This window comes from Neomonachus schauinslandi, chromosome 4 (assembly GCF_002201575.2).
Source record: "Neomonachus schauinslandi chromosome 4, ASM220157v2, whole genome shotgun sequence".
NCBI classification, from domain to species: Eukaryota; Metazoa; Chordata; class Mammalia; order Carnivora; family Phocidae; genus Neomonachus; species Neomonachus schauinslandi.
In genome coordinates this window covers 106212514-106226269 of record NC_058406.1, presented here as the reverse complement: position 1 = coordinate 106226269, position 13756 = coordinate 106212514, and the positions used below count along the sequence as shown (strand labels likewise).

General features: G+C 38.7%; 1 protein-coding gene across 2 annotated transcripts in view; it reads left to right on the top strand.

The window, feature by feature from the left end:
• PRKDC (protein kinase, DNA-activated, catalytic subunit) overlaps positions 1 to 13756 on the top strand; it is a 247255-nt gene that overhangs the window by 138421 nt on the left and 95078 nt on the right. For both annotated transcript variants that reach the window (XM_044914628.1, XM_044914627.1), the window contains exons 49-55: positions 3199 to 3342; positions 7130 to 7281; positions 7898 to 8029; positions 9223 to 9334; positions 11815 to 11939; positions 12025 to 12174; positions 13480 to 13653. In XM_044914628.1, the coding sequence (XP_044770563.1) occupies positions 3199 to 3342; positions 7130 to 7281; positions 7898 to 8029; positions 9223 to 9334; positions 11815 to 11939; positions 12025 to 12174; positions 13480 to 13653 (989 nt within the window). The remainder of the gene's footprint in view (positions 1 to 3198; positions 3343 to 7129; positions 7282 to 7897; positions 8030 to 9222; positions 9335 to 11814; positions 11940 to 12024; positions 12175 to 13479; positions 13654 to 13756) is intronic.

Below are 13756 nucleotides of genomic sequence, written 5' to 3'. Positions count from 1 at the left end.
TGTGCGGAAGGTTCTTATCTTGACAAAGTCCCAGTAGTTCATCTTTGCTTTTACTTCCCTGCCTTAGGAGACATATCTAGTAAGAAGTTGCTACAGCCAATGTCACGGATTAGTTACTGCCTCTGTTTTTCTGTAGGAATTTGATGGTTTCCTGTCTCACATTTAGGTCTTTCGTGCATTTCAAATGTATTTTTGTGTATGGTGTAAGAAAGTGGCCCAGTTTTATTCTTCTGCATGTTGCTAATTTTCCCAACGTCATCTGTTGAACAGACATTCTTTTTCCCAGTGAATATTCTTCCCTGCTTTGTTTAGTTGACTGTAGGGTTGAGGGTCCATTTCTGGGTTCTGTGTTCTGTTTCAGTGATCTACATGTCTGTTTTTATGCCAGTACCATACTGTCTTGATGACTGCAGCTTTGTCATATAGATTGAACTCTGGAATTATGATGCCTCCAGCTTTGCTTTTCTTTTTCAACATTCCTTTGGCTATTCGGGATCTTTTCTGGTTCCATACAAATTTTAGGATTGTTTGTTATAGTTCTGTGAAAAATGCTGGTGGTGTTTTGATAGGGATTGCACTGAATGTATAGATTGCTTTGGGTTAAATTGACACTTTAACATATGTGTTCTTCCTATCCATGAGCGTGGAATGTTTTTCCATTTCTTTGTATCATTTTCAATTTCTTTCATAAGTGTTTTATAGTTTTCAGAATACAGATCCATTACCTCTTTCGTTAGGTTTATTTCTAGTTATCATATGGTTTTTGGTACAATTATAAATGGATCAATTCCTTGATTTCTTTCTTTGCTGCTTCATTATTGGTGTATAGAAATGCAACAGATTTCTGTATGTTGATTTTGTATTCTATGACTTTGCTGAATTTGTGTATCAGTTTTAGCAATTTTTTGGTGGAGTCTTTCAGGTTTTCTATATACAGTATCATGTCATCTGCAGATAATGAAAGTTTGACTTCTTCCTTGCCAGTGTGGATGCCTTTTATTTCTTTTTGTTGTCTGATTGCTGTGGCTAGGACTTCCAGTATGGTGTTAAATAACAGTGGTGAGAGTGGACATCCCTGTCTTGTTACTGACCATAGATGAAAAGGTCTCAATTTTTCCCCACTGAGGATGATATTAGCTGTGGGTTTTTCGTAGATGTCCTTTATGATGTTGAAGTATGTTTCTTCTAATCTTACTTTGTTAAGGGTTTTTATCATGAAGGGATGTTATACTTTGTCAAATGCTTTTTCTGCATCTATTGAAAGGATTTTCTTTTATTATTGTGTATCATATTGATTGACTTGCAAATATTGAACCACCTTGCGGCCCAGAAATAAATCCCACTTGATTGTGGTGAATGATTCTTTTAATGTGCTGTTGAATTCATTTTTCTAGTATTTTACTGAGAATTTTTACATCCTTGTTCATCAGGTATTTGGCCTGTAGTGCTCTTTTTTTTTTTTAAGATTTTATTTATTTGAGAGAGAGAATGAGAGAGAGAGAGCACATGAGAAGGGGGAGGGTCAGAGGGAGAAGCAGACTTTCTGCTGAGCAGGGAGCCCGATGCAGGACTCGATCCTGGGACTCCAGGATCATGACCTGAGCCGAAGGCAGTCGCTTAACCAACTGAGCCATCCAGGCGCCCAGTAGTGCTCTTTTTTAATGGAGTCTTTGGTTTTGGTTAAAATTTCAACTTTAATTTATTGGTTATACAGATCTTCCTTGACTTAGAATGAGGTTACATCCCAGTAAACCCATCATAAGTTGAAACTATCATAAGCTGAAAATGCATGTAGTACACTTAATTTGCCAAACATCGTAGTTTAACTTCACCTACCTTAAACGTGCTTAGAGCCCTTATGTCAGCCTCTAGTTGGGCAAAATCATACACAAAGCCTATTTTATAATAAAGTGCTGAATATCTCATGTAATCTGTACTGAAAGTGAAAACCAGAACAGATATATGAGTGCAGTATGGTTTTAAGTGTATCATTTGTTCACCCTTGTGATAGCGTAGATGACTGGGAGCTGCAGGTGCTGCTTGCCTCTGCAGCATCTCGGGAGTATCGTCCTGCACATTGCAAGCTCAGGAAAAGATACAAATTCAAAATACAATTTCTACTGAAAGCATATTGCTTTTACAGCATCATAAAGTCCAAAAATCTTAAGGTGAACCATTGTAAGTCAGGGACTGTCTGTAATTTAATAATAAAGTTTGTATTTGTAAATTATAAATCAACCAGTAGACATATATGGAGAGTGTTCCAACTTTTTTTACTTATGGGGTGCATAAACAAAAAAGATTTGAGAGCACACAGATTTAAGCTGTAAGAGAATCCCTGAGGAAGCATATTTAATAAAAAACAAAGCAGCAAAGGTTAAGAAGATAGGTAGCTTGAATTATACTTTAGTCTGTTCTTTTACATCAAAATAGCTCTCTCTTGAAATTTCTAAAATAAACTAGATGGAATTTAGTGTATGGATGCATTTTATTTAGATTTCATAGACCTTGGGCAAATGAAGTCTATAACATAGTGACTTCTATAAGAATAAATGAAAAAAAATTAGCCACATGCACCTACCTAATTTTTGTGTTCTCATTTTTCATATACCCTATGCATTTGCATAAAATAACAGAATTCTCTAGAGCCACATATTATTCATATGGGACAAGATTGATATAGAATACTTTCATTTTGATTTTTAAGAACATAGTTATATCACGTTTTCAATGAAGAAAAGACCAGTAATCCATTTCCTTCGAATTGTGGTTTCAGGGACCCATGAGGAGAGAATTCAACAAAGAATCTGATCTGATTAAGCAGAGTAATTGCTGGAATTTACACCTGTTTCAGATTTAGGTCAAGTCATAATATTAAATTTAGCTGATGAAAGACTTTTTTTTTTAAAGATTTTTATTTATTTATTTATTTTAGAGATACAGAGGCGGAGAGCATAAGCAGGGGGGGGCGGGCAGAGGGAGAGGCAGAGAGAGAATCCCAAGCAGACTCCATTCTGAGCATAGAGCCTGACATGGGGCTCAATCCCAGGACCCCGAGATCATGAGCTGAGCTGAAACCAAGAGTCGGACGCTTAACTGACTGAGCCACCCAGGTGCCCCTGGAGGACAGATTCTTGAATTAATATTTTGCTTATTCAAAACAATTTTTTTATATTTGACTTTTAAATTCTCTTGTAGGTCTTTCGCCCTTATGCGAAGTACTGGCTAAGTCCCTTGCTGCAGCTGGTAGTTTCTGAAAATAACGGAGGAGAAGGAATTCACTATATGGTGGTTGAGATAGTGGTTACTGTTCTTTCATGGACAGGATTAGCTACTCCTGTGGTAAGAATGGATACATCTTTTATGCAGTACTATATATCAGTCTCTTGCTGATATAAATGGAATTTATGACAAGCTTCTCTTAATGACAAGAGTCATCATTTTTAGCATTAATTGTCATATTGCTATGGTGCTGCTATACTAAATGGCCTCATACTGCTTTAGTTCTCTTTTCTTTTGTGTCTGCTTTTGATAATTCCTCTGACTTTGCTTTTACTTTTAAGCTATCAGGTGTTTTTTGTTTGTTGCTTTTCTCGGAGCTTGGAAACTAGATAACTGATTTATTAAAAATACGTGTGAAATAAATGTCAATAGGCCCTGAATATGAGGTCCTGAAAAATTCTGCTAAAACTAATGTCCATGGATTTTTTGGCATTTGTTTTGCCAGCTTACCTACTTCCCTAATATGGTCTCTAGCTCATTAATGGTTGAGATTGCCAAGGAAAAGTGAGTACCAGGTGAATGATACTGTGTCATACTGAGGCAGTCTTGTGGCTTCCCCCAGTACAGATTCGTGTGTGCTGGAGCTTTGCCCATCACTTAAAAACTTTAGCACAAAAGGTTTCATGTAATAGTATCCTGGGAACATTCCTTAATAAACATAATATATGGACATAGAGTTTTTACATGTGTCTATATCTGGATGCGCCTGTCTTATTTCACAGTAAACCGAATTTAGATTTCTTAGCTTTAATGTGATAAAATAATTTGTACTCTGCTAATACATGAAAAAATTGTGAGAGTGTATAGTTTAACTTAGGAACCATTGGGAAAGATTGAGTTCAATGTCAGGTGCTTGGCTGAGCTTGAGAAACTGAACTGCTAGGTGTCAGAATAGCTGCATAAAGCAACAGTGAGTCAAAGTGAGAATCAAGTGAAGCCTTTAATCATTTATTGTGGTAGTACAAGCAAGAGGCTAAAGCCAGAGGAAGCGTTGACTCCCCTTGTCTGTTTCCCCCATGGAACATTACAACATGGTCTGGTCTGATCGAGGTTCAGGTGGATTAGCACAGATCTGAGTGTCATCTTACTGTTGAGGGAGCCCTGAATTAAAGGCTCAGCAGTTTTATGGGACCCTGGAGTTGAGAGGAGGGTGAGGGGGAAGGGATGGGAGTGGAAAAGCCCTGAGGACTGAATCAGCGAAGGGAAAAGTGTTCTCAGAGTTGCCCTTCCTCCCTATAAGGAGGTCTCAGCAGAGACCCCTAAAGAAGATAAAGAGACCAAGGAATGAAGGTGCCTGGGCTAGGAATGCAAACATGTGACACAGCATGACCATTCTGGGGGTTGCAGGTCATGGATGGCTAGGGGTCTAACTACAGCTACCCTTGGAGACTGCAGAGCACTGGCTGTGTTCCAGCCTGGTGCATGAGGTTAGCTTGCCCATGAGGCCTGCCAAGTAAAGCCTTTTTTACTGCCTGTGGTTGGAACTGAAAAATCACCCATAGGCTTTTCATCAGAATCTGGAAGCCTCAGTAGACTGGCGGATTTCTTTTATAAATGGACTTTTGGATTCAAAAAATGCTTTTCTAAGCATTCCATGCTCATGGATTGGAAGAACAAATATTGTTAAAATGTCTATACTACCCAAAGCAGTCTCCACATTTAATGCAATCCCTATTGCATTAAACAATGCCAACAGTCCTAAAATTCCTATGGAACCACAAAAGACCCCAAATAGCCAAAGCACTTCTGAAAAAGAAAAACAAAACTGGAGGCATCACAATTATGGACTTCAAGCTCTTTTACAAAGCTGTAATCATCAAGAGTATGGTATTAGCACAAAAACAGACACATAGATCAATGGAATAGAATAAAGAACCCAGGGCACCTGGGTGGCTCAGTTGGTTAAGCGACTGCCTTCGGCTCAGGTCATGATCCTGGAGTCCCTGGATCGAGTCCCGCATTGGGCTCCCTGCTCGGCGAGGAGCCTGCTTCTCCAACCCTCCCCCCTCTCATGTACTCTCTCTCTCATTCTCGCTCTCTCAAATAAATAAATAAATCTTTAAAAAAAAAAAAAAAAGAATAAAGAACCCAAAAATGGACCTTCAAATCTATGGTCAACCAATCTTCGACAAAGCAGGAAAGAATATCCAATGGAAAAAAGTCTCTTCAACAAATGGTGTTGGGAAAATTGGACAGCCACATGCAGAAGAATGAAACTGGATCACTTTCTTACACCATACACAGAAATAAATTCAAAATGGATGGAAGACCTTAATGTGAGACCAGAAACCATCAAAATCCTAGAGGAGAACACAGGCAGGAACCTCTTTGTCCTCCGCTGTAGCAGCCTCTTACTAGATACATCACTACAGGCAAGGGTGGGACCTCATCAAGATAAAAGGCTCTGCACAGTGAAGGAAACAATCAACAAAACTAAAAGGCAGCCTGTGGAATGGGAGAAGATATTTGCAAACAACTTATCTGATAAAGGACTAATATCCAAAATCTGCAAAAAACTTATAAAACTCAACGCCCAAAAAACAAATAACCCAGTTAAGAAATGGGCAGAAGACATGAGTAGACACTTTTCCAAAGAAGACATTCAGATGGCCAACAGACACTTGAAAAGATGCTCAACAACACTCATCATTAGGGATATACAAATCAAAACCACTACAAGATACCACCTCACACCAGTCAGAAGGGCTAAAATTAACAACTCAGGAAACAGATGTTGGCGAGGATGCAGAGAAAGAAGAACCTCTTAGTGTTGGTGGGAATGCAAAGTAGTGCAGCCACTCTGGAGAACAGTATGGAGGTTCCTCAAAGAGCTGAAAATAGAGCTACCCTATAATCCAGCAGTTGCACTACTAGGTATTTACCCAAAGGATATAAAAATACAGATTTGAAGGGATACATGCACTCCGATGTTCATAGCAGCATTATCAATAGTAGCCAAACTATGGAGAGAGCCCAAATGTCCATCGCCTGATGAATGGATTGAGATACATATATACTATGGAATATTACTCAGCCATCAAAAAGAATGAAAACCTGCCATTTGCAACAGCATGGATGGAGCTAGAGTGTATTATGCTAAATGAAATAAGTCAGTCAGAGATAGGCAAATACCATATAACTCATATGTGGGATTTAAGAAACAAAAGATTAACATATGCAAAGGGGGAAAAGAAAAAAGGAGAGAGGGAAACAAGCCATAAGAGACTTTAACTATAGAGAAGAAACTGAAGGTTGACAGTGAGAGGTGGGTAGGGGATGGGCCACATGGGTGATGGGTATTAAGGAGGGCAGTTTCATGATGAGGACTGGATGTTGTTCGTAAGTGATTGATTAATCACTGAATTCTACTCCAGAAACCAATATTGCACTGTATGTTCACTACCTAAAATTTAAATTTAAAAAAATGCTTTTGCTAAGTGAAATAAGTCAATCAAAGAAAGACAATTATCATATGGTTTCACTCATATGTGGAACGTAAGGTATAGTGCAGAGGACCACAGGGGAAGGGAGGGAAAACTGAATGGGAAGAAATCAGAGAGGGAGACAAACCATGAAGGACTCTGGGAAACAAACTGAGGGTTACAGAAGGTAGGGGGGTGGGGGGATGGGTAACAGAATGACAGGTATTAAGGAGGGCATGTGTGGTGATGAGCACTGGGTGTTACACACAACTAATGAATCGTTGAACACTACATCAAAAACCAATGATGTATTATATGTTGGCTAATTTGAACATAATACAAAAATATAACAAAAAATATTTTTTAAAAGTGCTTTTCCAGAATGGAATACTGCATATTAATATAGAGTTTCTGTACGTTTTTAGGGTGTCCCTAAAGACGAAGTGTTGGCAAACCGATTGCTTCATTTCCTAATGGAACATGTTTTTCATCAAAAAAGAGCTGTGTTTAGACATAACCTTGAAATTATAAAAACCCTTGTTGAATGCTGGAAGGATTGTTTATCTATCCCTTACAGGTATAAATTTACTAGATTTTGCAATATCATTTATACATTTTTAAAATGTAGCATTTTAAATGGTGATTACAGTGAAATTTCATTACTTGAAATGATAGAAAAAGGAAGATAATTTGAAATCAAATCATTTGTAAGGGTGTAATATTGCTGCTAGTAAAATTACAACCTCTAAAGTTTGATACTAGAAGCACCTGTGGACAGGTTACTCCAGGTGGCCCCTGTTCCATCTCCCAGCTCGCCTCTGGCTTTGCTCACACACTGGGGTTATAGGGTGCCCTCTCTGCCTTTCACTGTCCCAGCCCAGGGGTAGACTGTAAGACTTTCCTTTGATTCCTTTTAGCACAGCCTGAGGCAAGCTAAAACTTTCTTAAGGTTTCAGTATCAACTAAGGGAGAATTGGGGCAAAATTAGATCGTAAGAAATACAGACCTGTCCGTGTTGCACAGCTAGAATAACATGAATGCATACAAAGAGGGTATTAACAAGAAGGGCGTTAGATGTAGGGAAAGACAAAGTATTTCTTACCCTGAAAATTAGCCATCGAAAATTTTATATCTTCTTGCTGCTTATTTTACTGTATGATAACCTATACTTGTTCTTTATGCTTATGTTTCAGGTTAATATTTGAGAAATTTTCCAGTAAAGATCCTAATTCTAAAGACAATTCAGTAGGAATTCAATTATTAGGCATTGTAATGGCCAATAATTTGCCTCCTTATGACCCAGAATGTGGCATAGAGAGCATAAAGTGAGTATCGAGGAGTTTTGGCTTTGCTTCTTTTTTAGGTTAAAGTGTAGATGAATTGGATTGACGGACTGGAGTGTGGTCTAATTTTGATAAATGTAAGGACCTAGACCCATGTTAAAAATATTTCTACCAAAATTTAGGTAGTTGGGCTTAGAGGTCATTTGGGAGAAGAAATATGTTAATGGAGTGAATGAGGAAAGTTATGTTTTTCAAAATTAGTGTAATTTTTTTCAAGTGTGATTTAGCAAATAGGAAGTGTTAGGTATTTCCTAAAGTCACATTTTCAGCATTTGCTCTGAAAGCCACATGAACTCTGTGGACCTTCATGACCGGATCATGACCTGAAATGGATGCCTGGACATTGTGCTGCCCTGTCGCTGTACTTCTACTGTAGCTGCAGCCCCTGCTCCCTCTATCAGGACCCTTTGCGGGTGGGGGTGGATGCCGCCCAATGTCTGGAGGGGGTTGCTGCTAGTAAGATAATCCTGTACCATCATGGAATGGAACTTCATTGTCCTACTATTTCAGGATTTTTGAAAAGTCAGCGTTCACATCATGGTTACTGGAGATTTCAGCATGTCCCTTCTGAGCTTTTCCCATTACTTTGGAAGTGTCCCACTCTGGTTGGTCCTCCTGTGTTAGCCTCCTGGCACCAGTTGCACCAATCACCTGGTATCATAGACAGACATGTGGCTCCGCACAGATTTAATGGGAAATAGTTTACTTTTAGACAAATTACCATTTTTGAGCTTTGATTCCCCCAATGACAGCCAAACTTGAGGCTAACGTGATGTGGCCTCTGGAGTCTGGGGGCACTGCACTGGTACTCACTCTCCTCATTTTATTGTCCTCCTCTTGTCATAGCAGATGGCTTTCAAGGGTTGTCAGTAAATCATGATATTGGATAGTAGCTTTCTTTTTACTACAGTTTTTATAGCATCCAGCACTGTTTTGCTTTGACTACAGCAGGTCCCCTGTGATTGAACTGTGGACTTTAATGTGCCTTCCAGGTCATGATGTCAGAGCCTTAAGAACATCTTCATATATGTTTTCACACAAATAATTTCAGTCATGTTTTATGTTTCATATTTTCTCAATATGTGCTATTAATGTGGTATGAGGAGCAAAGTTGTTATATTTTTATGTCAATAGAATGTAGTATTGTGCATGTTTATTTTCTGTATTTGTTACAGATACTTTCAAGCTTTGGTCAGTAATATGTCCTTTGTAAAATATAAAGAGGTATATGCAGCAGCAGCAGAAGTTCTAGGACTTACTCTTCGATATATTACCAAGAAAGAAAATGTGAGTGTGTTATACAATTTTAAATAAATACTTCTTTTTCAGTTTTGATTTATCATAACCCTCGTTACTTATATCCTCTATAAGATAATAAACCAAAGTGGGCATTCTGCATTTATTAATACTCCATTCTTCCCTACTGTATACAGTGCTCAGGGTTTTTTTTAGATTTTATTTATTTATTTGTCAAAGATCAAGAGAACACACACAATCAAGGGGAGTGGCAGGCAGAGGGGGAAGCAGCCTCCCCGCTGAGCAAGGAGCCCGATGTGGGACTCGATCCCAGGACCCTGGAATCATGATGTGGGTAGGAGGCAGACACTTGACTGACTGAGCCAGCCAGGCATCCCCAGTTCTCAGTATTTTTTAAAGAGGACATAAGATTTTTTTAAACACTTGGAAACTTGGTAAACATTTAAAGATTGGTAACTTTTTATTGTGAAAGTCAGGATATGAGTCCTTAACCAGCTTTCATTCCTCTGAAGGTAGTGTCAGGATTTCCTTTTGGAGAAAATTACTCTGTTAGATACCTGCTGTGGTTAGTTAGGGCTAAGTTAACTAGTAAAATCCCCCACTTCCATTTTGGGACATAATATAGCTGTCAGACAGGACAGGGCACCTCAGGGAGCTTTCTCAGTCGTGTGTGCCCTGCCCACTTTACAAGATTGTGAGAATAACCTAACTGAATCTTTTAGTGCAATATACATTCAGAGTACTGCAGTCCTCAATAGAATGTAATTATTACAAATGTATGTAAATTTCATGGGCCAGTGTATGGAAATTACATGTTCTAACTTACTTGAAAAAAGCATAGTGGAATGATCCTTACTGCTACATCCCATGATGCTTACTGTCCTCCCATGGTTAGTAAGTGAGGTGCTGCATGTTTTGGAGCCTCCAAAACTACTGTCACTCATTGTGATAAGCCACTCTTGCCACGTCTCATTGCAGTCTGTCCAGGATGACACAGTTGATCATTCCTCCTGATTACCTTTGTCATTGCTTCTAGGACACTCTCTCGGCTCTCTTCCAACTTCCCTGGGAGTTTCCTCTCCCTTCTTTAGTGCCGTGTTTCCTGGCCACCTCCCTAGCTCTGATATTGGTCCTCTTCTCCTTCCCTGCTCCCCTGTCAACCATCCAGCTTGTGTTTGAAAACTGCCTCTGTGTTCATGATTCTCAACTTCATACCTCCAGTCCCCATCCTCTCCTGAAGGAAAAGATGGAGAGTGGAGAGTGGGCTACTTTCACTCTCTGGCTGGATGAGGAGAGGTTTAGGCAAGTCGGGAGGTCCTGAGGGCAACCACAATATCCCAACACAGTGAATCGGACCCCTGCCCATTTTGCTAGTCAGGCATTTATTTGTGTTTAAAAGAAAATTAAGGGAAATAGACCCATTTAGGGAGATCAGTCTTCACTTATAATTTATTTTAGGGATTACCAGCTATTTTTATAAAATAAAATTTATAAATTCAGAATAACCTTGTTATTATTACATGATTCTAATGTCCCTAGATGTTGAGTTTCAGTTCATATAATATGCTAAGTTTTCAGTACAGATGGAGCAAATTATAGCAGATCCCAGGTTTAATCTCTCTTCACTTAAATTTCAAGTTAGTAAGAATGATAAACACTTTTGTTTTACATAGTTCTTTTCTGAATATAAAATGGTATTGATTTAGTGTAGAAATTAGAAAAACAGAGTAAAATATAAAGAAGTCAGTGAGAGTCACTCATATTCTAACCACGGAATTGCTTTTGGCCCGTGAGATGTAGTCTCCAGTCATCAGTACGTATGTGCATGCACTTGTCTTCTGTTGTTCACCTATATTGAATTCTTTTATAATTTTGGTTATGTATGTTGGGTACTTACTGGCTGGCTCTGGGCTCTAGGGGTGCAGCCAAGGAACAGGGCAGGCCAAGCCCCTCCCTGCCTCAGGTAGATAGCATTTGGTGAGGGGAGATAGACAATACACAAACGAATCTATCATGGTAGATAGTAGTATGTGATGAAGAAAAAACAGGATATAGGGAGATAGACAGTGAGGGGTTGGTTGTTTAGATAAAGTTGCATGAACATTCTGGTTTATGTGAATATTTGACCAGAGATGTGAACACTGGCGCCATAAAATGTGTTTACACAGCATTTAGTCACTGATTTTAGTTCAGCTTCTCAAATACTCGTTAGCAGTAATCTTTATCAACCTGCCATCTGACAGGCGCTAGACGCCACCAGTGGTAGAAGCACAAAGCAGGCGTGGCCGTGGCCTGGCTCACCCAAACGCACAGCCCCAGGGCCTCTTGTGCCCAGTGTTTATGCCAACCTGGGCATGCTCCTGGCACTATACCCTGTGAACACCTTTACCTTGTAGGTGATAGTATTCAACACCTTCCTTGGGTTCACTTAACTATTCAAGACAAACCTATTTTCAGTAACCAACAGAAGTTTCCACCTTTGTGAATTTGAAAAAAACTTACTTTTTCAGGTATTGGAGGAGTTGGTGTATGAACTGATCATAAAGCAGTTGAAGCAACATCAGAATACGATGGAGGACAAATTTATTGTGTGCTTGAACAAAGCAGTGAAGAACTTCCCTCCTCTTGCTGATAGGTAAGATGTCAGTTGTGGTGGATGTCCTCTTGCGGGAGAGGGTCTGCAACTGCCCTCTTACTCATTGGCCATGTCCACTGTTTAGGTTTATGAACACCGTCTTCTTCCTGCTGCCAAAATTTCATGGCGTGATGAAGACCCTCTGTCTGGAGGTGGTGCTGTGTCGTGCAGAGGAAATAACAGATCTCTACTTACAGTTAAAGAGCAAGGATTTCATTCAAGTCATGAGACACAGGTAAGTGTGAAGCTAGCCCTATATTCTCAGAGGCAGCTGGCTCATAAAATTTTGATTTGTTCAGCTTTCTCCTTCAACTCAGAAAGAACTTGTAGGTTTTCATAAAATATATATTTGTTAAATTTTAATCAGAATTAAAGGTGGTGGGACCTGACCCTCCTGCCTCTGCTAACCTGGCACTTTGGAGAAGCCACATCTCAAGCATTGTCTAAGGCTCTTCTCAGATTTAAAATGCATGGTTTTGAGTTCTGACCCATTTTGCCAACTAGGAGGCTTCCATTATTTGTTAAAAGTGTTCATTTATTTTCACATTATACTATTAAAATAAATATTAAAAGATGCTTTGATCACTTACAGTATTTTTATTTCTCTGTATTTATTTATTTCTCTCTTCTTTTCCAGTCTTGTCTGTATACATATTTCTTTTTTAAAGATTTTATTTATTTGACAAAGACACCGCGAGAGAAGGAGGAACACAAGCAGGGGGAGTGGGAGAGGGAGAAGCAGGCTTCCCACTGAGCAGGGAGGGTCATGACCCGAGCTGAAGGCAGACGCTTAACGACTGAGCCACCCAAGCGCCCCAGTGTATACGTATTTTTTACATAGGGACAAATTATTGATAAATGCCAATAACAAAGAATCTATGTTGTTACATTGTAATATCCTTCATTAGAAATTTATTCAGTATCTACTGTGTGTAAAGCATTAAGTTGGGTGCTTCAAGGAAGAAAAGATACGTAAAAACAGGTGTACACAGTAGGGGCCCAGACTACCCTAACTTGCTTCTGACCTGCCAGGTGGCCTGACTAGCACTTGAAATCGTTTTTTCAAAATGTGAGATCCTTTATATTTAGTTTATTTTGTTTGACATTTCAGGTTTTTTAAAATATGCTTTTATTTTAGAATAACTGTATATTTATAGAAAATTTGAAAGATAATATACAAAGTTCCCACATACCCTTCATCCAGTTTTTCTATGTCACATATCGTGGTACATTTGTCAAAACTAAGAAATTAACATCAGTAAATTAATGTTAACTAAACTAGATTTTATTTGGCTTTTACCAGTTTTCCCACTAATGTTCCTTTTTCTATTCCAGGATCCAATCCAGGATACCACAATGAATTAATTTAGTCATTTTTAATATTCTAGCTCATGATAATTTTTTAAGATATAAGTTTTATGTTTCCATTGTAACAAATTTTGAAATACAGAAAAGCACAAAGAAAATGTTACCTGTCATATCTGAAAGTATAATAAAAGTTGTTAAATTTGTGTGTTTTAAAAAATCTCTCTTGTTACAGAGACGATGAAAGACAGAAAGTGTGTTTGGACATAATTTATATGATGAAGGCAAAATTGAAACCAACAGAACTCCGAGAACTTCTGAATCCTGTTGTAGAATTCATTTCTCATCCTTCTCCAGTGTGTAGGGAACAAATGTATAATATTCTAATGTGGGTTCATGACAATTACCGGTAAGGTGTACATTAACTTTTTTTTTTTGAGATGGGGTTGGTGGTAGAGGGGCAGAGGGAGAGGGAGAGCAAGAATCTTAAGCAGACAGCACACTCAGCATGG